At 42.2% G+C, this 23,594-nt stretch overlaps 1 protein-coding gene across 2 annotated transcripts; it reads left to right on the top strand.

Annotated features, from left to right (window-relative positions):
* Nucleotides 1-160: 160 nt before the first annotated feature.
* On the top strand, nt 161-22,491 carry EAPP (E2F associated phosphoprotein). Of its 2 annotated transcripts, XM_047796618.1 has the most exons (6): nt 161-350; nt 5,530-5,711; nt 8,191-8,286; nt 10,455-10,572; nt 13,968-14,081; nt 21,926-22,491. In XM_047796618.1, exons 1-6 carry the CDS (start codon nt 277-279, stop codon nt 22,200-22,202), a joined length of 861 nt encoding a protein of 286 aa, XP_047652574.1. In that variant the 5' UTR covers nt 161-276; the 3' UTR covers nt 22,203-22,491. The 2 variants fall into 2 exon arrangements, with proteins under 2 accessions (XP_047652574.1, XP_047652575.1); XM_047796619.1 differs by lacking the exon at nt 10,455-10,572 and having other exon boundaries at nt 21,926-22,064.
* The last annotated feature ends 1,103 nt before the right edge of the window (nt 22,492-23,594 follow it).

Genomic DNA, 23,594 nt, shown 5'->3' on the forward strand with positions numbered 1-23,594 from the left:
AATCTCAGAGACTGCCACTTCTGAGGGTGCCGACTGTAACTTCGTAATAATAATGAATAAGTAATAAGGAAGCGGGTTCCCAGGAAGCAGAAGCTGCAGGGCGCAGCAGCAGGACACTAGGACCCTCCCCTTTCCCCACCCCTTGCTGGGATGGTCTGCGCAAGCGCGCAGGAAGTGCTGGCGGAAGTGGTGTAGGAGCGCTTTAGGGAAGGGACCGGCGGAGTAAACAGATAGCCTGTCGACGCCTGAGGACGGTGTTGGTGGGTGCAGGCCACCATGAACCGCCTCCAAGGTGACTACGACGCCTACGCAGTTGAAGAACCTAGCGACGAGGAACCGGCTTTGAGCAGGTGGGCCCCTGCCCCGCCCCGGCCCTCGAGGCTTCGACCTAGGCCTCCCCCTCAGTGCGCTTGCCGGGCAGGTGCGGACGCTCGGCCCAGCGGTTCGGATGCCCGTCGCTCCCCGCTGTCACCAGTGGGACGCCGAGGGGGTTCTGGTGTGTTCGCGCAGCCACCGGGGAGGCGGGGCCGACACACGTGCGGGGAAGGGGCGTATTCTGGAATTATGCGTAAGATTCAAAAGCTGTGAGATGGAATCTTGCTTCTGCATCTTACTAGCACTGTGACCGAAGGAAAGCACTTATCTTCGATTTCTCATCCATAAAAAGGAAGTATAGTAAGTATATCAGAGATATGTTAAGCTCACGGGACTTACTGTGAAGTGACCATCATGAAGAATAAACTGCTGTAAACAGAAATAAGGGAATATTTAACTTTTTTTTTTTGAGCATCTAATATATGCTTGGTTTGGGCGACATAGGTCAATCATAAGATATTTTGTCTTCTATAGGCCTATGGTAAAGTAGGGGAAATAAGATACTTATTTTGGAAGATGTATGCCTGGGAAATAAATGTGTTTCTCCAAGAGTACTGTAGGAAAAGATGACCTCGGATAGTCACAGATTAAGTACCGTGTGAATTTCCAGGAGGGAGGGGTTAATCTTGTCTGGGGGAAATTTGCAGTTATGTTGACGAGAGATTTCCAGGCACTTTTAGCCATTTTTTTAAACTGTCAGAAGATCTTGTTCATAAACTTTATTATTTTTTCCTTTTTAGGGCCAAACCTGTGGCATATGGAGGTTCCCAGACTGGGGTCCAGTCGGAGCTACAGCTGCTGGCCTACGCTACAGCAACGCAGAATCTGAGCCTGTCTTCGACCTACACCACAGCTCACGGCAACGCCAGATCATTAACCCACTGAGCAAGGCCAGGGATTGAATCTGAAACCTCATGGTTCCTAGTCGGGTTTGTTTCCGCCATGCCACAACTGGAACTCTCATTCATTAACTTTAAAACATTCTGTGGGACTAAGCTTTCCGTGAAACTGCCTTTTCTTTAGTTGCAATGTTTCCTTATGTTACCCTGTGGAGGGGTTAGAGGTATGGGAGGTTGGGCTGCTGTGAAGATTTCTGTTGTGGGGAGTGAGGATGGAGTCCAAGAATCAGGAGTTCCCGTCATGGCTCAGTGGAAACGAATCCAACTAGGAACCATGGGGTTGAGGGTTCGATCCTTGGCCTCCCTCTGTGGGTTGTGGATCTAGTGCTGCCGTGAGCTGTGGTGTAGGTTGAAGACCTGGCTGGGATCTGGTGTTGCTGTGGCTCTGGTGTAGGCTGGCGGCTACAGCTCTGATTAGACTCTACCCTCAGAACCTCCATATGGTGTGAGTGTGGCCCTAAAGAGACAAAAAGACAAAAAAAAAGCATTTCTTTCAGTTAATTTCACAGCCCAGTCTGTGATAGGAGGCATATGAGGGCATCAATAAGTAATTCAGTTTGATAGCCATATAACAGTGTTTCCTGAACTTGAGTTATTCTGCCCTTGCCATCTCCATACTCATCCCTGTTATTATTTATTTTTTTCTTAAAGTCAGTTTACTTTTTTTGTGTGTTAATTTTTTTTTTTTTTTTGCTTTTTAGGGCTGCACCTGTGGCATATGGAAGTTCCCAGGCTAGGAGTTGAATCAGAGCTACAGCTGCCGGCCTATTGCCACAGCCACAGCAATGAGGGATCTGTGCTGCATCTGTGATCTGTACCACAGCTCATGGCAGTGCCAGATCCCTGACCCACTGAACGATGCCAGGGATTGAACCTGAATCCTTGTGGATACTAGTTGGCTTGTTTCCACTGCACTACAACAGGAACTCTGCTGTTAATTTTTTTTAAATTCACAAATTACAACTTAAAAAAGTTTTATGATTGCACCTGTTGCATATGAAAGTTCCCGGGCCAGGGATTGAATGCAAGATGCAGCTGTGGCAACGCTGTCAGATTCTTTAACCCACTGTGACAGGCTGGGGATCGAACCCATCCCTCTGCAACCACCCAAGTCAGATTCTTAATCCACTGCACCACAGTGGGAACTCTCAGTTTACATTTTGTAGTTAAATTTCTTTTTAGGGCCACACCTGCAGCAAATGGATGTTCCCAGGCTAGGGGTCAAATCAGAGCTGTAGCTGGGGTCTCTGCCATAGCCACAGCAACACCAGTCTGAGCCACATCTTCAACCTATGCCACAGCTTGTGGCAATGCCAGATTCTTAACCCATTGAGCCAGGGCAGGGATTGAACCCATATCCTCATGGATACCCATCTGTTTAGTAACCCGCTGAGCCACAACAGGAACTCCTGTAGTTAAATTTCTTTAAGGATGCTTTATATTCCCCTGACAGTTGCCGCTCGTAAGGTAATTGCTAACTGTAAAAATAAATACTGTGGAAACAAAACCGTGTTATTAGGCACTATTGCCCTACTCAGGGCTCTGAAATGAATGCTTGTTTTAAGAAGCGAGATTGTGTTAGAGGTGTTTAAGAGGTGTCTATCAGGATTTGATTTTACCCTGCTTATAAGTGAATCTTTTATAGCCTGTTACTGTTTCACAGAAACCAGCAGAACATATGAGACTTCTGAGTTGGAGAGAACTCAGCGCAACAAGAAGCATGAGCATCATGTTTGTGTTAGTCACTCTTACTTCCCAACTCTTGTACCTGGAGAGGCCCAGATGGGTGCTACACATTCATTGGGTTGGTATCATGGTTTAGGACCATTTGAGCTTGGAGAATCTACCTCTTTTACAGCAGGTGGTGAATAAGCCACTAGATGCCAGTAGCTCCTCTTGCCTCCCAGTTAAGACAATCAAATACATCTTTGACTGCACTGGGAACTATATCTGGTCACTTGTGATGGAGCATGATAATGTGAGAAAAAAGAATGTATACATGTATGTGTGACCGGGTCACCTCACTCTGCAGTAGAAAATTGGCAGGACACTATAAACCAGCTATAATGGAAAAAGTAAAAATCATTATTAAAAAAAAGAAAAAAATCTCTAACTGGACTTCCCCACTGTGGCGCAATAGGTTAAGATTCTGGCATTGCTATAGCTGCTGTGTAGGTTGCAGCTGCAGCTTGGATTGATTCTCTGGCCTGGGAATTTCCATGTGTTGAGGGTACAGCCGAAAAAGAAAAAAAAAAAAAATCTCTAAGCCAAATGTTCCTGGGGTTAGAGGAGGTAGGGAAGCAGCCAAAATTGCTCCCAGTTGAAGACCACTGGGGTAGTTCCAGGGTAATCTTGAGAGCTAAGGCTGAAAAGACGTGTCGAAATCAGACTGCGGAAGGCTCTTTCTCTTTTTTGCTTTTTGGGGCTGCACCTGTGGCATATGGAAGTTCCCAGGCTAGGAGTCAAATTGGAACTGGGGCCTACAACACATGGGATCCGAGCCACATCTGCCATCTACATTACAGCTCATACAACAGTGGATCCTTAACCCCCTGAGTGAGTCCAGGGATTGAACCCACATCCTCCTGGATACTAGTTGGGTTTGTTAACCACTGAGCCATGATGGGAACCCCATGGATGATTTTCTTTTGGATTTGGGTAGTGATGTGATGGGAGTTCTTTAGGAATAACATTCTGGCAGCAGGGTTAAGGGTGGAATGAAACAAGAGTTTGGAGGCTTGGGGATCTTTAGGCCATGATGGTGCAGGCAGAGTTAAGCAGACCTGAGTGAATATAGTGGTAGTGGAGAAAGGGAGCATGCTGGTCAGGATGAGCAGTGTCAGATGGGGAATTATCTTGAGAGTAGAATCTGAACAAGGCTTCTGTCATTAGCAAACTTGATTGGTGTGTATTGTGTTCTTCTTATTTACCTTCTTCTGGAAGCTCACAAGCATTGCAGAAGATAAAAATAGAGAGACAAAACCCAAGAATACTCTGTATTTCAGACTATGAATAATTGAACGTTGTGTATAAACTGTTGACTGTATTAGAAATGTCTTGACCATTTCATTCATCTTGATAACATTTCATTCCTGCTGGTATCCGGTTTAATTCTGTCATACTGCTCTTGGTGGGGAAACCTAGGTATGAAACAGCAAGGAAATTGGCAGAAATTGCTCAGGAGAATTTGAAATATTATTTATTTATTTATTTGCTTTTTAGGGCCACACCCATGGCATAGGGAGGTACCCAGGCCAGAGGTAGTCAGAGCCTAGCCACAGCATCCTCAGATCTGAGCCACATCTGCAACCTACACCACAGTGCATGGCAGGGCCAGATCCTTAACCCACCAAGTGAGGCCAGGGATTGAACCCGCAACCTCATGGTTCCTAGTCGGTTTTGTTTCTCTGCTTCGCCATGATGGGAACTCCTGGAATATAATTTAGCTTTCTCTCTTTATGGTTCTCTGTAGCACTGTGCCTTTTATACTGTAATATTTACTTACTATCTGTTAACATTTTGTATGGATATGTTAGCTATCTGTTACATTGATTAAGTTTTATTTAAGTATCCAGAGTTTCAAAAAAACTCCCAGTTCTGTGAGATAAATTTTTCATTGCTGATGGTATTATGAATTGGTGCAATACTCTTGGAAAGTAGTGTGATAATTCCAGAAGTTGGAAAGATGTTTGCATCTAATTCTAGACATTTAGCCTAAGAAATTCTACAGAAACAAGATATTTACAGAGATGTTCGTTGTAGTATTTAATGGCAAAGAGAAATAGCTGTACAACATTTACAAGAGGAAATGTACAGACTTAAAAATATATTTGGAAATATGTATAAATGATCTATTAAGTGGGGAGATCTGTGTGTAAGGACAGATGAATCAAATGCAATAAAGTTGTTGGGGCGTGAGGTGATGGACATTTTAAGTTATTATAACTCTTTAATATTCATGTTCTTGGAGTTCCCGTCATGGCTCAGTGGTTAATGAATCCAACTAGGAACCATGAGGTTGCGGGTTCGATCCCTGCCCTTGCTCAGTGGGTTAACGATCCGGCGTTGCTGTGAGCTGTGGTGTAGGTTGCAGACACGGCTCGGATCCCGCCTTGCTGTGGCTCTGGCGTAGGCTGGTGGCTACAGCTCCGATTTGACCCCTAGCTTGGGAACCTCCATATACCATGGGAGCGGCCCTAGAAAAGACCAAAAAAAAAAAAAAATTCATGTTTTTTATAATTTAAATGTGTTCTAGTTCTGAAGATGAAGTGGATGTGCTTTTACATGGAACCCCTGACCAAAAGCGGAAACTCATCAGAGAATGTCTTACTGGAGAAAGTGAATCATCTAGTGAAGATGAATTCGAAAAAGAAATGGAAGCCGAATTGAATTCCACCATAAAAACAATGGAGGACAAGTTATCCTCTCTGGAAACAGGTAAAATTTTAGTTAGATTTTCATATATTTCTCTTAGCTCCATAATGGCAAGGAACCTTATTTGAACTGTGTTGTGTCCCCAGCACTTTGAGTAGGTGCTCAGTAAATACTTATTGAGTAAATGAATAAATGTGCTTGGCAACCTGAGCCTAGTTTTCTTTGATCACAAGTGAAGCGGTTTCCTGTGTTTCTGGAAGGAGGCTGTTTAGTACTGTTTACTTGTTTGATTTCCTTTTGTAATTTTTACTCCAGAATAAAAGAAAAAAGCCACACTTAACAGAAGGGTTTTTTGTTTTTGTTTTTTTTTTGTTTTTTTTCTGTTTAGGGCCGCACCTGTGGCATATGGAAGTTCCCAGGCTAGGAGTCAAATTGGAGCTATAGCTGTTGGCCATAGCCACAGCAACATCAGATCCGAGCCGAGTCTGCGACCTACACCACAGCTCAGGGCAATGCCAGATCCTTAACCCACTGAGCAAGGCCAGGGATTGAACCTGCAATCTCATGGTTCCTAGTCGGATTCCACTGCTCCACAATGGAAACTCCTATAGAAGTATTTTTAAGGTTACATAGCACTGACATAGCAGCTTGAATTGTGTCACCACAATTCCTGTCTCATTTTCATTTTACTAAGTAATGAGACATACATCATTTTGATAACTTGGTCTATATGTAAAATATACCCGACTTGAAAACTGGTTTGAAAGTAGAACTCAGCTGTGTGTCCATGTTGTTATGCTATATATTAATTGTTAAGAATTGAAAGTAGGAGTTCCCGTCATGGCTCAGAGGTTAACAAACCTGTCTAGCATCCATGAGGATGTTGGTTCGATCCCTGGCCTTGCTCAGTGGGTTAAGGATCTGGTGTTACCATGAGCTGTGGTGTAGGTCATAGACATGGCTTGGATCCTGAGTTGCTGTGGCTGTGGTATAGGCTAGCAGCTCCGGACCCCTAGCCTGGAAACCTCCATAAGCCACGGATGCGGCCCTAAAAAAGACCAAAAAAAAAAAAAGGAAAAAGAATTGAAAGTATATATAATAATGATAAAAGCAAAAGCAGATGATAATTAAGAATTAGGGATGCAGGCATAGATGATATAAGTAAGGTGATGTCGTGGCACTAGGCACAACTGGGGAAAGGAAGAATGTGTCTCTGACTCATTCCTCCTGACCCTCTAGGGCTCTTATCCTCTTTCTTCTAAAGTCCCTTAAGGAGTTCTCTTCGTGGCTCATCAGTTAATGAACCCGACTAGGATCCATGAGGATGCATGTTTGATCCCTGGCAACGCTCATTGGGTTAAGGATCTGGTGTGCCGTGAGCTGTGGTGTAGGTTGCAGATGAGGCTCAGATCCCATGTGGCTGTGGTGTAGGCTGACAGCTGCAGCTCCGATTCAACCCCTAGCCTGGGAACCTCCACATGCCACGGGTGTGGTCTTAAAAAAAGATTAAAAAACTGAAAAAAACCAAGACGTTTAGGAGTTCCTGTCATGGGTCATCAGTAATGAATCTGACTAGTATCCATGAGGATGCAGGTTTGATCCCTGGCCCCGCTCAGTGGGTTAAGGATCTGGCATTGCTGTGGCTATGGGTGCTTCCATATGCCCTAAAAGGTCCCCCCCCCCAAAAAAAAAGATGTTTATTCCCTGTTCTCTATAGTATACTACGTGGCAGACAACTTGAAAACATGTCTCTTTAGTTAGATGTGCTTTTTTTTTTTAAATGGCCACACCTGTGGCATATGGAAGTTCCTGGGCTAGGGGTTGAATTGGAGCTACACCCAAGATCTGTGCCACAGCCACAGTAATGTCAGATCCAAGTGTCATCTGTGACCTTTGCTGCAGCTTGTGGTAATGCTGAATCCTTAACCCACTGAACGAGGCCAGGGATCTACCTGCATCCTCATGGACACTATGTTAGGGTCTTAACCTCCTGAGCCACAACAGGAACTCCTAGATGTGCTTTTATCATTATATATGCTTTTAGTCTCTGTGGGAAGGATGAGAATAATTTTCTCATGATTTGGAACACTTATTCAAGGAAGGGAAGTTCTCTGTAATTGCACAGGGCACAGAAATCCGGTAAGTCATTGATGTGAAAGTATTTTCCCACCCAAATGAAACTGAAGGAGTTCCCATTGTTTCTTAGCAGTAACGAACCCAATTAGTATCCATGAGGACTTGGGTTTGAACCCTGGCTTCGCTCAATGGATTAAGGATCCAGTGTTGCTGTGAGCTGTGGTGTAGGTCACAGACACGGCTTGAATCTCACATTGCTGTGGATGTGGTGTAGGCCAGCAGCTGCAGCTCTGTTTGACCCCTAGCCTGGGAACTTTTATGTGCTGCGGGTGCAGCCCTAAACCCCCCCCCCCCCACAAAAAAAAAGAAAATGAAAGAATTCTGAAGTGCCGGAGAATGTATGGAGGTTTTTTTCTTGTCAATTATGTATGGTTTGGTCTTTAAACTTCCCTTATGGTTTTAATAGGGTCTTCCTCAGGACATGGGAAAGTTGGAACAGCTCCAACAAAGTATTATGACGATATATACTTTGATTCTGATTCTGAGGATGAAGACAAAGCAGGTGAGTAACATGTGTACTAGGTTAAGCAGTTACATTTTATGAAAAAAGGGTTATCCAGCAATTATTTGATATTAGGATTTCCCTCTGAGTTTTAGCTTTTAGGAAATTGCGGGAAATTGGTGTGAAAACAAAAGCAGGATTGATGCATAAGAACAGATGGGGAACACACACAAATGAATACGTGGGACTGAGGCGGGTGTTGCAGAGATGCACCTGGGAGAGGAAGAGGATGTCCCCACTCAGTAGCTCCTTCCTTAGGGCCTTGCGCCCCTCTTCCTTCAGCTTCTTTAATGTAGCAACATTTGCCTTCACAACTGCAGATAGTTTCTATGTTTTTATAGTCTTGCAGAATTTTCCCTTGCTGCTTTTTTTTTTTTTTTTAAAATCAATCTCTGATCTTTGGAATTGATTTTATTTATTATTATTATTATTTTTTTGGTCTTTTTGTCTTTTCTGGGGCTGCACCCGCAGCATATGGAGGTTCCCAGGCTAGGGGTCTTATAGGAGCTGGAGCTGCCCGCCTACACCACAGCAACACCAGATCCAAGCTGTGTCTGTGACCTACACTACAGCTCACGGCAACACTGGATCCTTAACCCACTAAGCAAGGCCAGGGATCAAACCCGAAACCTCATGGTTCCTAGTTGGATTCATTAACCACTGAGCCACGACGGGAACTCCTGGAATTGATTTTGTATAAAATTTGAACAAAGTTGAGCATAATGACAAGAGCGAAAACTGACTTAATTATATCAGTAATTATACTGGAATATGCAAATAACCAATTTATATGGTGAAGGAACAATTTTATATTTTTATATTTTTTGACAATTATGACCAGCTCAAGTAGGTCTAGTGTATGTGGATGACTGTAGTTTGTTTTTTTTTATTTGTTTTTGTTTTGATTATCAGTAGCATTTTATGTATGAGAACTTACAGAGAATTTAAGACATCAAAAATAGTTTCCACAATGAGATCCTGCTGTGTAGCATTGAAAACTATATGTAGGTACTTACATTGCAACAGAACAATGGGAGGAAAAAGAATGTATACATGTATTTGTAACTTGGTCCCCATGCTGTACAGTTGGAAAAAAAAAAAGGGAATATGTAAACTTGATCACATAGAGGTAAATTCTCAAGTAACTTTCAAAAAAGAAATGCCATCTTATGTAATTTCATTTAAACTAATGCTAGTTGTGTTATATATTGCAAATGAATTCAATTTGCTTTGAAAAGTATTTTGTCTCACTTAACTGTGACATTGTGAAAGGTTAGAGACTGTGCAAAAATATTTCATTCTATTTGGCATTTATCACTTGGTTGAGCAAACTTTTGGCCAATAATTTGTAGAGGTGAGGGATTCGAAATTAAACCCTGAATCTGTTCAGTCTGAAAAGAAAAAAAAAAAGTAGTTTCCAGGAGTTCCCATTGTGGCTCAGTGGAAGGAGACCCAGCTAGGATCCATGAAGTTGTAGGTTCGATCCCTGGCCTCGCTCAGTGACTTAAGGGTCTGGTGTTGCCATGAGCTGTGGTGTAGCTTGCAGACCTGGCTCGGATCCTGTGTTGCTGTGGCTGTGGTGTAGGCTGGCAGCTGCAGCTCCGATTCAACCCCTAGCCTGGGAACTTCCATATGCTGCAGGTGCAGCCCTAAAAAAGCAAAGTAAATAAATAAAAATAGTTTCTATTCTTGACATGCTTTGATTGGTCTTTTTGAGACTCAATTATTATTTGAGCTCAATTCTGAACTTTATTGCAAGAATAGTTTAAAAATTCTTTTTTAGGAGTTCCCGTCATGGCGTAGTGGTTAACGAATCCAACTAAGAACCATGAGTTTGCGGGTTCGATCCCTGGCCTTGCTCAGTGGGTTAACGATCCAGTGTTGCTGTGAGCTGTGGTGTAGGTTGCAGACGCGGCTTGGATCCTGCGTTGCTGTGGTTCTGGCGTAGGCCAGTGGCTACCGCTCTGATTAGACCCCTAGCCTGGGAACCTCCATATGCTGTGGGAGCGGCCCAAGAAATGCCAAAAAAGACAAAAAAAAAATTCTTTTTTAGGAAGATATAGTAGAAAAAATATGTAGCTTAGGGGATGAGATATTTTATTCTGTATTAAACAGTTGTGAACTTTAGACATGATACTTATCCATATCCTTAACATTTTCAAAATTAGCACAGGGGACCAAGAAAAAAAAGAAGAAACAACACAGAATTCCAACAAATGATGAATTACTCTATGATCCTGAAAAAGATAACAGAGATCAGGCTTGGGTTGATGCACAGAGAAGAGGGTAAGAACTTTAATATTTAGAATCTTTAGAAAAAAATTATTAAAAGATGATTTTCACTGCATTCATGTTTTGTGTGTATGTTTATACAGATGTGTGTAGAGAAATTGTGAGAAAAAACTGCTGAATAGTTTCTTTTCTTTTATTTTTATTTTTATCTTTGGTCACTCCTGCAGCATGTGGAAGTTCGCAGGCTAGGGGTTCCTGGGCCAGAGATCAAACCTGAACCACAGCAGTCACCCAAGCCACAACAGTGAGAATGCTGCTCAGCCACAGGGAACTCCTGAATATTTTATTTTATTTATTTATTTTTTTCTTCCTTTATTGTATTTTTTCTTTTTAGGGCTGCACCTGTGGTATATAGAAGTTCCTGTTCTAGGGGTTGTATTGGAACTGCAGCTGCCAGCCTATGCTATAGGCATGACAACACTGGCTCCAAGCCGCATCTGCGACCTGCGCCACAGCTTGTGGCAACTCCAAATCCTTAACCCACTGAGTGAGGCCAGGGATCAAATCTGTGTCCTCATGGATACTAGTTGGGTTCTTAACCTGCTGAGCTACAATGGGAACTCCCTGAATAGTTTAATTTAAAAATGAAATGCAGGAGTTCCTATCATGGCTCAGCAGAAACAAATCTGACTAGGGTTAATCAGGAAGGATGTGGGTTTGATCCCTGGCCTTGCTCAGTGGGTGAAGGATCTGGTGTTGCTGTGGGCAGTGGTGTAGGTCGCAGATGTGGCTTGGATCTGGTGTGGCTGTGGTGCAGGCCGGCGACTGCAGCTCCCATTCAGCCTCTAGCCTGGGAACCTCCATATGCCTAACAAGACAAAAAAAAAAAAAAAAGAACATATGGTTTATAATGTCTGAGCCTGTCTCTCTCTCTCTCTCTCTTTTTTTGGCTTTTTAGGACCACACCCATGGCATATGGAAGTTCTTAGGCTAGGGGTTGAATTGGAGCTACAGTTTCCGGCCTACATGACAGCCACGGCAATGCAGAATCCGAGCCGTGTTTGCAACATAGACCACAGCTCACGGTAACGCCAGACCTTTAACCCACTGAGTGAGGCCAAGGATTGAACCTACGACCTCATGGATACTAGCCGGGTTTGTTAGCCACTGAGTGACGGAGAACTCCTGGAGTCTCTTGTTTTATAAATAAATTCATTTATATCATTTTTTTTCCTTTTGCCTTTTTTTCTCTTTTTTTAGTACCACGCATGTGGCATGTGGAAGTTCCTGGGCCAGGGGTTGAATCAGAGGGGCAGCTGCCAGTCTGTAACACAGCTGCAGCAACACCAGCTACTTAACCCACTGAGTGAGGCCAGGGATCAAACCTGCATCCTCATGGATGCTAGTCAGGTTCTTAACCTGCTGAGCCACAATGAGAACTCCGACTTTTAAATTTTGTAACATTTTATTGAAGTATAGTTGATTTACAGTGTTGTGATAATTTCTGCTGTACAGCAAAGTGATTCAGTTATACATACACATCCATTCTTTTTTTTTTCTGCTTTTTAGGGCCACACCTGTGGCATATGGAGGTTCCTAGGCTAGGGGTCCAATTGGAGCTACAGCTGCTGGCCTATACCACAGCCACAGCAACATCAGATCTGAGCCATGTCTGCAACCTACACCACAGCTCACGACAACGCCAGATCCTTAACCCCCACTCAGCGAGGCCAGGGATCAAACTCGCAGTCTCATGGTTCCTAGTCAGATTCATTTCTGCTGTGCCATGACGGGACTTCTGAATTTTTTTTCTTATTACGATTTTTATTTTTCCCATTATAGTTGATTTACAGTGTTCTGTTTTTTTCTTTCTTATTGTGATTTCCTTAGTTTATTTTTTTTGCCGTTGTTTTTGTTTATTTTTGACTTTACCTTTAGCATGTGGAAGTTCTGAGGCCAGGGATCGAACCCAAGCCACAGCAGCAACCTGAGGGGCAGCAGTGATAATGCCAGATCCCTCGCCTGTTGAGCTACAGGGGAACTCCCAGATTTCTTTAGTTTTTATCTAATATCCATTTTCTGTTCCAAGAGCCCATTTCGTTGTCATATCTCCTTACTTAGGCTTTTCTTGGCTGTGGCAGTTTCTCAGACTTTCCTTGTTTTGATGACCTTAACAGTTCTGAGGAGCATTGGTCAGGTATATTGTGGGAGGCCCCACTATTAGAATTTATCTAATGTTTTTCTCATGATTAGACTGGAATTACAAGTTTTTGGGAAGAAGACCACAGAAGTAAAGTGCCTTTTCATCACTTTATATCAAGGGCACAGTCATGTCACATGCTTTATGTCTCCTAATCTTGACTTTGATCACTGTGGTAAGGTCCTGTTTGTCAGGCTTCTCTACTGTAAAGTTACCCTTTCCATCCCTTTTGTATCATACTTTTGGAAGGGTGTCACTATGTTTAGCCTAGACTTAGGAATGGAGTTATGCTCCACCTCCTTGAGGAGAGATGTCTTCATAAATTATTTGTAATTTTTACATATGGGAGGTTTATCTATTCTCCCCCATTTATTTTTTTATTAAATCATTTATGTCAGCATGGACTCATGGACATTTATTTATACTTTGGCTATATATATATATATTTTTTTTTTTTTTTTCTTTTTAGGGCCACACCCATGGAATATGGAGGTTCCCAGGGTAGTGGTTGAATCGGAGCCACGGCTGTCAGCCTACACCCACAGCCACAGCAACACCAGATCCAAGCTACATCTGCGACATACACCACAGCTCATGGCAACACCAGATCCTTAATCCACTGAGTGAGGCCAGCGATTGAACCTGCAACCTCATGGTTCCTAGTCAGATTCGTTTCTGCTGCGCCAGTACGGGAACTCCTACTTTGGTTATAATTTAATAGTACTTCATTTTCATGCTATAATTGGTTGGCTCCTGTGCCCCTTTAATATACCTATCTTACTGTGCATGTATGTTTCCTTTTTAGCACATCATTACTTTCCTGCACTGCAAGATGTTCCAGGTCCATCTTGTATGCCCCATTCCTAGAATCAACCATTTCTCTAAGGAGTATTATTTTCTTCTATCGGAGAGTAGCATTAGAAATCAAGATTTGGGAGTTCCTGTTGTGGTGCAGCGGAAATGAATCTGACTAGGAACCATGAGGTTTCGGGTTTGATCCCTGACCTCACTCAGTGGGTTAAGGATCTGGTGTGGCCGTGAGCTGTGGCGTAGGTCCCAGACACAGCTCGGATCATGTGTTGCTGTGGCTGTGGCGTAGGCTGGCAGCTGTAGCTCTGATTAGACCCCTAGCCTTGGAACCTCCATATGCCATGGGTGTGGCCTGAAAAGAAAAAAAAAAGAAAAAGAAAAAAAGAAATCAAGACCTGGCTTTAATGTTTCCACCTTCTATTTTCTTTTTCTGTTTTAGGTACCATGGTTTTGGAATACAGAGGCCACGTCAACAGCAACAGCCTGTTCCAAATAGTGATGCTGTCTTGAATTGCCCTGCCTGCATGACAACACTGTGTCTTGATTGCCAAAGGTAATGGCTAAAGTGTAATCTCACACACACACACACACACACACACACACATGAAAAAGCCGCATGGTGTTGGTTGTTTAAGAAATAGACTTGAGGAGTTCCCGTCGTGGTGCAGTGGTTAACGAATCCGACTAGGAACCATGAGGTTACAGGTTCAGTCCCTGGCCTTGCTCAGTGGGTTAACGATCCGGCATTGCCGTGAACTGTGGTGTGGGTTGCAGATGCGGCTCGGATCCTGCATTGCTGTGGCTCTGGTGTAGGCCAGTGGCGACAGCTCCAATTTGACCCCTAGCCTGGGAACCTCCATATGTCGCGGGTGCGGCCCAAAGAAATAGCAAAAAGACAAAAAAAAAAAAAGAGACTTGAGGTACTTAAGAATTATGATATTCTTTTTTTACATATCCTTAGTGCCACATGACTAATCTTTATACGAGTAATTTTGGCTATACATTGTCTGTTTTTTTGTTTTTTTAATGATTTCTATTTTGTCTGTTATAGTTGATTTACAGTGTTGTGTCAATTTCTACTGTACAGGAAAATGACTCAGTCATACATATATACATATATATGTGTGTGTATATATATATATATACACACACACACACACACACACATATTCTTTTTCTCACGTTATCCTCCATCATGTTCCATCATAAGTGACTAGATATAGTTCCCTGGGCTATATAGCAGGATCTCATTGCTTATCTGCTCCAGATAGAATAGTTTGCATCTATTAACCCCAGACTCCCAGTCCATCCTACTCCCTCCCCCTCCCCATTGGCAATCACAAGTCTTTTCTTCTGGTCCATGAGTTTCGTTTCTGTGGATAGGTTCATTTGTGCCATATATTATATTCCAGATATAAGTGCTATCATATGGTATTTGTCTTTCTCTTTCTGACTGACTTCACTTAGTATGAGATTCTCTAGTTCCATCCATGTTGCTGCAAATGACCTAATTTTGTTCTTTTTCATGGCTGAGTAGTATTCAATTGTGTATATGTACCACATCTTCTTAATCCATTCATTTGATGATAGACATTTAGTTTGTCTCCATGTCTTGGCTATTGTGAATAGTGCTGCAGTGAACATAGGGGTGCATGAGTCTTTTTCAATGAGAGTTTTATCCAGATATATGCCCAAGAGTGGGATACATCCTCTTTTATAAGTAACTCTTCTTTTTTTTTTAAGCCTCGCCCAAAGGTCCTGGGCCAAGGACTGAACCAGCACCACAGCAGTGACCCAAGCCACTGCAGTGACAATGCTGGGTTGTTAACCCACTGAGCGAGGCCAGTGATCAAACCTGCATCCTCACAGACACTATGTTGAGTTCTTAACTTGCTGAGCCACAACAGGAACTCATCTTTTGTGTCTTTGATAATAGCTATTCTAACAGATATGAAGTAATATCTTACTATAATTTCAATATTTATTTCCGTGATGATTTTTTTTGGGGGGGGGGCTGCACCTGCATCATATTGAAGTTCCAAGAGGTATGGGTTGGTTGGAGCTGCAGCTGCTGGCCTACCCCATAGCCATAGTAACATGGGCTCCGAACCCTTGACCTACGATACAGCTTATGGCAATACCAGATCCTTAACCCACTGAGTGAGGCCAGGGATTAAACCCTTGTCCTCACGGATACTAATTGGGTTCATTACTGCTAAGCCAGGATGGGAATATTATTCAGTGCTAAAATAAGTGAGTTATATTTTAGTTTTTAATCTATTTCAAGTTTTAGTTGTAGTTATTGCTTTTTTTTTTTTTTGGTCTTTTGGTCTTTTGTCTTTTTAGGGCTGTGCCCACAGCATATGGAGGTTCCCAGGCCAGGGGTTGAATCAGAGCTACAGCTGCCAGCTTGCACCACAGCCACAGCAACTTGGGATCTGAGCCGTGTCTGCAACCTACACCACAGCTCATGGCAACGCCAGATCCTTAACCCACTGAGCAAGGCCAGGGATCAAACCCTTGTCCTCAAGGATACTAGTTGGATTCATTAACCACTGAGCCACGACGGGAACTCCGGTTATTGCATTTTTCATTGAAGACTTTTTATTTAAGTCCTTTTTAATTTCCGGTGGGGCAGTTTTTAGAGTTCCTTGCTCTCTGAACATACCTTTAAACTTGTTTTTATTTCAGACTATTTTTAAGAACATCCACTGGCTTATTTTTGCTTTTGTTTCTTGTGCTTTAGATATCATCTTCAAAAAACTGTTGTCAAGATCAGTGTCAAGGAGTTTTTGCCCTGTTTTCTTTTTTCTTTTTTTCTTGTTTTGTCTTTTTAGGCTGCATCCGCGGTATATGGAGGCAGGTGTTGAATGGGAACTAGCCTATACCACAGCCATGGCAACACCAGATCTGAGCCGTGTCTGTGACCTACACCACAGCTAACAGCAATGCTGGATCCTTGAGCCACTGAGTGAGGCCAGGGTTCGAACCTGCGTCCTCATGCTTACTAGACAGATTCGTTTCCACTGAGTCACGATGGGAATTCCCTTCCCTGTTTTATTCTAGGAGTTTTATGATTTCAGATCTTATGTTTTATCTTATTATTATTATTTATTTTTTTTAATGGCTGCACCCGTGACATGTGGAAGTTCCTTGGTCAGGGATTGAATTTGAGCTGCACCTATGACCTATGCTGCATCTGTGGCAGTGCCAGATTCTTTAGCCCACTGCACCAGGCTGGGGATTGAACCTGCACCTCTGCTGTGACCCTAGCTGCTGCAGTTGCATTTTTAACCCACTGTGCCATAGCAGGAACTCCCAGATCTTATATTTTAGTCTTCAGTCTATTTCAAGTTAATTTTTGTGAGTGGTATAAGTTAAGGGTCTAATTTCGTTTTTTGTATGTGACTCCGGTTTTCCCAGTACCATTCACTGAAGAAACTATCTTTCCCCTGTTGAATATTCTTGACTCCCTTGTCAAGTAATAGTTGATGGTTTATGCATGGGTTTATTTCTGGGCTCTTTTTTTTTTTTTTCTTTTTAATTTTTAAGGCCACACCTGCAGCATATAGAAGTTCCTGGGCCAGGAGTTCAATCAGAGCTGCAGCCACAGGCCTGTGCCGTAGTTATGGCAATAATGGATCCATGCTGTACTGTGACCTGTGCAGCAGCTGGCAGTGCCAAATCCTTAACGCACTGAGTAAGGCCAGGGATCAAACCTGGATTCTCACAGAGATGACTTTGGGTCCTTAACCCACTGAGCCACAATGGGAACTCCCTATTTCTGGCCTCTTGATTCTGTTCCATTGATTGATGAATCTGTTTTTATGCCAATCCGATACTGTTTTGATTATTATAGCTTTGTAGTAAGGAATCAGGAAGTGTGATGCCTCCAACTTTATTCTTTCTCAAGATTGCTTTGGCTGTTTGGGGTCTTTTCTGGTTCCATATACATTTTAGGATTTTTTTTTTTCTATATATATTTTTTTCTACTCCAATGGAAAATGCCATTGGAATTTTGATAGGGAATAGTTTTGAGTAACATGGACATTGTAACAATATTAATTCTTGTAATCTGTGAACATGGTGATATCTTTGCATTAATTTGTGTTTTCTTCAGTTTCTTCCCTCAGTGTCTTATAGGTTTCAGTGTACAGATCTTTCACCTCCTTGGTTAAATTTATTCCTAAGTATTTTATTATTTTTGATGCTATTGTGAATGAGATTGTTTTCTTAATTTCTGTTTGTTGTTAGTGAAAATGCAACAGAATTTTGTTTTTTGCTTTTTTTTTGTCTTTTTGCCATTTTCTTGGGCCGCTCTTGTGGCATATGGAGGTTCCCAGGCTAGGGGTCGTGTCGGAGCTGTAGCCACAGCCTATGCCAGAACCACAGCAACGCTGGATCCGAGCTGCGTCTGCAATCTACACCACAGCTCACGGCAACGCCGGATTGTTAACCCACTGAGCAAGGGCAGGGATCGAACCTGCGACCTCATGGTTCCTAGTCGGATTCGTTAACCACTGCGCCACGATGGGAACTCCTGTTTTTTGCTTTTGTATCCTGAGTTTTAGTGAATTTGTTTATTCTAACATTTTCTTTCTTTTTTTTTTTTGTCTTGGGCCGCTCCTGCGGCATATGGAGTTTCCCAGGCTAGGGGTCTAATTGGAGCTGTAGCCACTGGCCTACGCCAGAGCCACAGCAACTCGGGGTCCGAGCCGCGTCTGCAACCTACATCACAGCTCACGGCAATGCCAGATCCTTAACCCACTGAGCAAGGCCAGAGATTGAACCCGCAACCTCATGGTTCCTAGTCGGATTCATTAACTACTGAGCCACGACGGGAACTCTGGAAACTCCTCTTTTTTTAACCTATTGCTCTTGCTAGAATTTCCAGCACTGTGCTGAATAGGAGTAGTGAGGATGAGCATGCTTATCTTGTTCTTCATTTTAACCATTTTAAGCATATAATTTAGTGACATGAACTATATTCACAATATCATACAGCCATCACAACTGCCCATTTCCAGAACTTTTTTGTCACTCCAGACAGAAACTGTACCCATTAGAAAATAATTCCCTAATCTCTACATCCATCCCCAGCAGTCTCTGGTAATCTCTGTTCTACTTGCCATTTTGGATTGTTCACTGCTAGTGTATAGAAGAAATGAGATTTTTATGTGTTGCTTTTGTATTCTGCAACTTTACTACGTTAGCTTATTAGCTCTAATAGATTTTTTTTGTGTGTATAATCTTTAGAGTTTTTTTACATATAACATCAAGTTATCATGAACAAAGAAAATTTAACTTCTTCCTTGCAAATTTGGATGCCTTTTATTTCTTTTTCTTAGCTAATTTCTCTGATTAAAACTTCTAGGAGTTCCTGTTATGGCTCAGTGGAAATGAATCTGACTAGTGTCTATGGCTCCAATCCATGGCTCTGCTCAGTGAGTTAAGGATCCTGCATTGCTGTGTGCTGTGGTGTAGGTCGCAGCTCAATTCTTACCTAATTGCTCTGATTAGAACTTCTAGGCGTTCCCCTTGTGGCTCAATGGAAACGAATCTGACTAGTGTCCATGGCTTCGATCCCTGGCTCTGCTCAGTGGGTTAAGGGTCCGCTGTTGCCCTGAACCGTGGTGTAGGTTGAAGATGAGGCTCAGATCCCAAGTTGCTGTGGCTGTGGCATAGGCTAGTGGCTGCAGCTCCTATTTGACCCCTAGCCTGGGAACCTCCATGTGCCACGGTGTGGCCCTAAAAAGCTAAAAAACAAAGAACTTCTAGTACTTTGTTGAATAGATGTGGTGAAATGCGTTTTTGTCTTGTTCCTTGTCTTAGAGGAAGAGTTTTCAGTCATTCATCATGTAATATGATGTTAGCTATGGATTTTTAATATACGACTTTTATTGTATTGAGATTTTTCTCTTCTTAGTTTATTTGTTGTTTTTATCAAGTAAGAGTATTGAATTTTGACAAATACTTTTTCTACTTCATCAATTGAGATGATCTTTTTTTTTAAATTCATTCTATCAATCCAAATATTTTCTTCCCCATTTCTTTTCCCCTTTTTTTTTTCCGGGTAGTCTTATAAATACCTAACTTAGTCCATGTTCTCAATCAGGTTAACTGAAACTAAATGATGATGTAGGTGGTGGATTTGTTCTAGTAACTAGTGAGTACCAAATGTAGTTTATTCTTACTAGGTAGCTTGAGGTTTCTGATCATTTGCAACAATTTTTGTACTCTTCATATGAACTCTTAAGATTTTTGTGTATATATTGACAACCACAATATGAAATAAAGAAAAAGTAAAATGTCTTTGTAGTTAAGTTGCTTCTCTTTTAAATTAAACCATATTACCATGTTACAGAGTTCCTACACCCAAAAGAAGTTGCTTCATGATCTAACAGTAGATATTGGCCTTGGTAAAAGTTGTGTTCTGCAGCAATATAGGATTCCAATACAGTGCAGTATAAATGAAATTTTTTATAGTCTCATCTAGAGAAGCACCAGTGTGGTGGTGGAGGAGAGGATCAGCATTCAGAACTAAGGAAGGGCGTGTTCCTGTTGTGGCTCTGTGGGTTATGAACCTGACTAGTCTCCATGAGGATGCAAGTTGGATCCCTGGCTCTTCTCACTGGGTTAAGGATCCGGCATTGCCATGAGCTGTGGTGTAGGTCACAGATGTGGCTCAGATCCTGTGTTGCTGTGGCTGTGGTATAGGCTGGCAGCTGTAGCTCTGATTCGACCCCTAATCTGGGAACTTTCATATATGGCAAGTGCGGCCCTAAAAAAAGACTAAGGAAGGCATAACTTGAGTTCACTGTTTTTAGCCAGGTAGGTATTTCTACTGTATGAGGTTTAAGAGGGAAAAAAAGGGAAAGTAACTTACCAAGTTGAGAAAGAAGTAGGAGAGTATTGAGTACATGAGGAGAACAAAGGAAGCATTGTCTGTTTAGACTGCTGGAGTAAAGCCAAGGGTGCACATTATAAAGTTAGATGCCCTTTAAACTTTTAAAACTGTAGCTTGTAGGAGTTCCCTGGTGGCCTAGAGGTTATGGATTCAGTGTTGTCACTGCTGTGGCTTGGGTTCCATCCCTGGCCAGGGAGCTTCTGCATACCATGAGTATAGCCAAAAATAAATAAATAAATAAAACTAGCTTTTACTAAAATGGTGACCAGATTGACATTACCTATAATGAGAAAAGGGCAGGGTCTTAGCCCACAACAGGAAAAGACACAAAATTTATTAAAACATTACTTCCAGCAACTTTTCTTGTCTTTTTTTTTTTATGGAGGTTCCCAGGCTAGTGGTTGAATTGGATACAGCTGCCGGCCTGAGCCGAAGCCACAGCCACATGAGATCCAAGCCATGTCTGCACCCTGCACCCTAAGGATCACGGCAATGCTGGATCCTTAACCCACTGATTGAGGCCAGGTGTTGAACCCACATCCTCACGGATCCTAGCCAGGTTCATTACCCACTGAGCCACAAAGGGAACTCCTTGTCTTTCTAAGTTTGAAGAGCAAATAAAAAATTTTTTTCTGAGGAGTTCCTGTCATGGCACAGTGGAAATGGAATTCAACTAGGAGCCATGAAGTTGCGGGTTCAATTCCAGCCTCGTCAGTGGGTTAAGGATTCAGCGTTTCCATTGGCTGTGGTATAGTTTGCAGACGTGGCTTTCATCTGGCATTGCTGTGGCTGTGGCATAGGCTGGCAGCAACAGTTCCGATTAGACCCCTGCCTGGCCTGGGAACTTCCATATGCTGTGGGTGTGGCCCTCAGAAGACCAAAAAAAAACCAAAAAACAAAAAAACAACAAACCAAAAAACCAGAGCAGTAGAAAAGAGATTACATTCATTCTTTATTATGTATTAACAAGTCTCTGGGGGCTTGGGGTGGAAATGCTATAAAATTTGGTTATGATGATCATTGTACAACTATAAATGTAATAAAATTCATTGAGTAAACCCCCCCCCCCAAAACAAGTCTCTTCCTATTCTTAGAATAATTCTTGGGGAGTTCCTGTTGTGGTGCAGTGGAAATGAATCTGACTAGTAACCATGAGGTTGCGGGTTCGATCCCTGGCCTTGCTTGGTGGGTTAAGGACACGGTGTTACTGTGAGCTGTGGTGTAGGCTACAGACACTCAGCGTTGTTGAGGCTGTGGCATAGGCTGGCAGCTACAGCTCCAATTCGACCCCTGGGAATCTCCATATGCCATGGGTGTGGCCCTAAAAAGAAAATAAGAAAAAACTCTTGAAAGTTTTTTAATTTCTCATTTCGTTCTCATGTCTTTACTTTGGTATTTTAGTAAGTTTTTGGTGTGCTCAAAATTTGTCTAAATCTGTAACTGTTAAAATAGAACCTGAATCCAAACTCTCCGTTTCATTTTTGTCTTAGGCATGAATCATACAAAACTCAATATAGAGCAATGTTTGTCATGAATTGTTCTGTCAACAAAGAAGAGATTCTAAGATACAAAACCCCAGAGAACAGGAAGAAAAGGCGAGGCCATAAGAAGATGAAATCTAACCATGAAGATGCTGCAGAGCAGGCAGAGACCAATGTGGAAGAAATCTATCACCCAGTCATGTGCACTGAATGTTCCACTGAAGTAGCAGTCTACGACAAGGATGAAGTCTTTCATTTTTTCAACGTTTTAGCAAGCCATTCCTAAATAGCTAAGTTGGCATTTAGTTGCCCAGTATTATGGTGGTGCAAATATGGACATATTTGCCTGCTCATCTCAAGTGACATTCGAAATTGTTATTTGAGGGAACAGTGTTTTATCTTTATCTTTTTGAAAGAAAATGGTTATCAACCTTCATCCTTCTCCCTCAAAAAATTTTTTTCCCTCAGCTTTGATGGGACTCATTATTCATACCCTTTTTGATAGATATTTGGAAATTGGGGCTTTTTATTTATTAAAGCTCTTTAGAATTAAAATATGCTAGAGTTATAAGTAACCTTTGTTTCAGAGTGTTTTTATTTTTTATTTTGGATATATTCTTGCTGTGGTTAAACTGGAAACTATTTTCTGACTTTTGTGTTGTTTTTGGTAAGAAGTATCTTTATTTAGCTTCTACTCCACAGGATGGAGTAACAATATTTAGTAACTGTTACAGTTTACTTGGAGTTAGTATTGGGGTGCCTTGAGCAATTAACATAGGTCTTTCCCTAAGTATTCTGAACTTAATGAATTAATATGGTAAAATAGAAATTTTTGGTAAGGAAGAGCAACCTTACCTTCCAGGCTTAGACTTGAAAATTATTTTTTTTGTGGCTGCACCTGTGTCATATGGAAGTTACCAGGCCAAGGACTGAATGCCAGATCCTTTAACCCACTGTGCCTGGCTGGGGATTGAACCCTTACCTCTGCATGCAGTGATCCAAGATACTGCAGTAGGATACTTAACCCACTGCACCACAGTGGAAACTCCAGCCTTAAAAATTCTCTTGTTGGGGAGTTCTCGTCTTGGCTCAGTGGTTAACAAATCTGACTAGGAACCATGAGGTTGCGGGTTCGATCCCTGCCCTTGCTCAGTGGGTTAAGGATCTGGCATTGCCGTGAGCTGTGGTGTAGGTCGCAGATGCGGCTTAGATCCCACGTTGCTGTGGCTCTGGCATAGGCCAGCAGCTACAGCTCTGATTAGACCCCTAGCCTGGGAACCTCCATATGCTGTGAGAGTGGCCCAAGAAATGGCAAAAAGACCAAAAAGAAAAAAAAATTCTGTTGCTGCCTCTTGTAGTACTATTTATTCTGGAATTTCTGTTGCAGCAACCGAGATATATTTGTTTTTGCTATTAATAATAGAAAAATCATTAGTGGCAGCTTGAAGGAAATCGCATTATAGGCTTCTGTCCATTTTAGCCGTTTAAAACATTATGATTGGACTGTTTCCAAAAACAACATTAGGAAACTCCGGGTCCTCTTATTTTAATAGAGACGTGATAGAGTGGAAAGAAGTCAGGAAATATGTTTTAATTCAGGCTATACCATGGTAATCTTTGGCAAGTCTGTATGTCATTTCTCATTTATAAAATGGAAAGATTACACTAGAGCAGTGAT

The sequence above is a fragment of the Phacochoerus africanus genome, chromosome 9, assembly GCF_016906955.1.
Source record: "Phacochoerus africanus isolate WHEZ1 chromosome 9, ROS_Pafr_v1, whole genome shotgun sequence".
Lineage (NCBI taxonomy): Eukaryota > Metazoa > Chordata > Mammalia > Artiodactyla > Suidae > Phacochoerus > Phacochoerus africanus.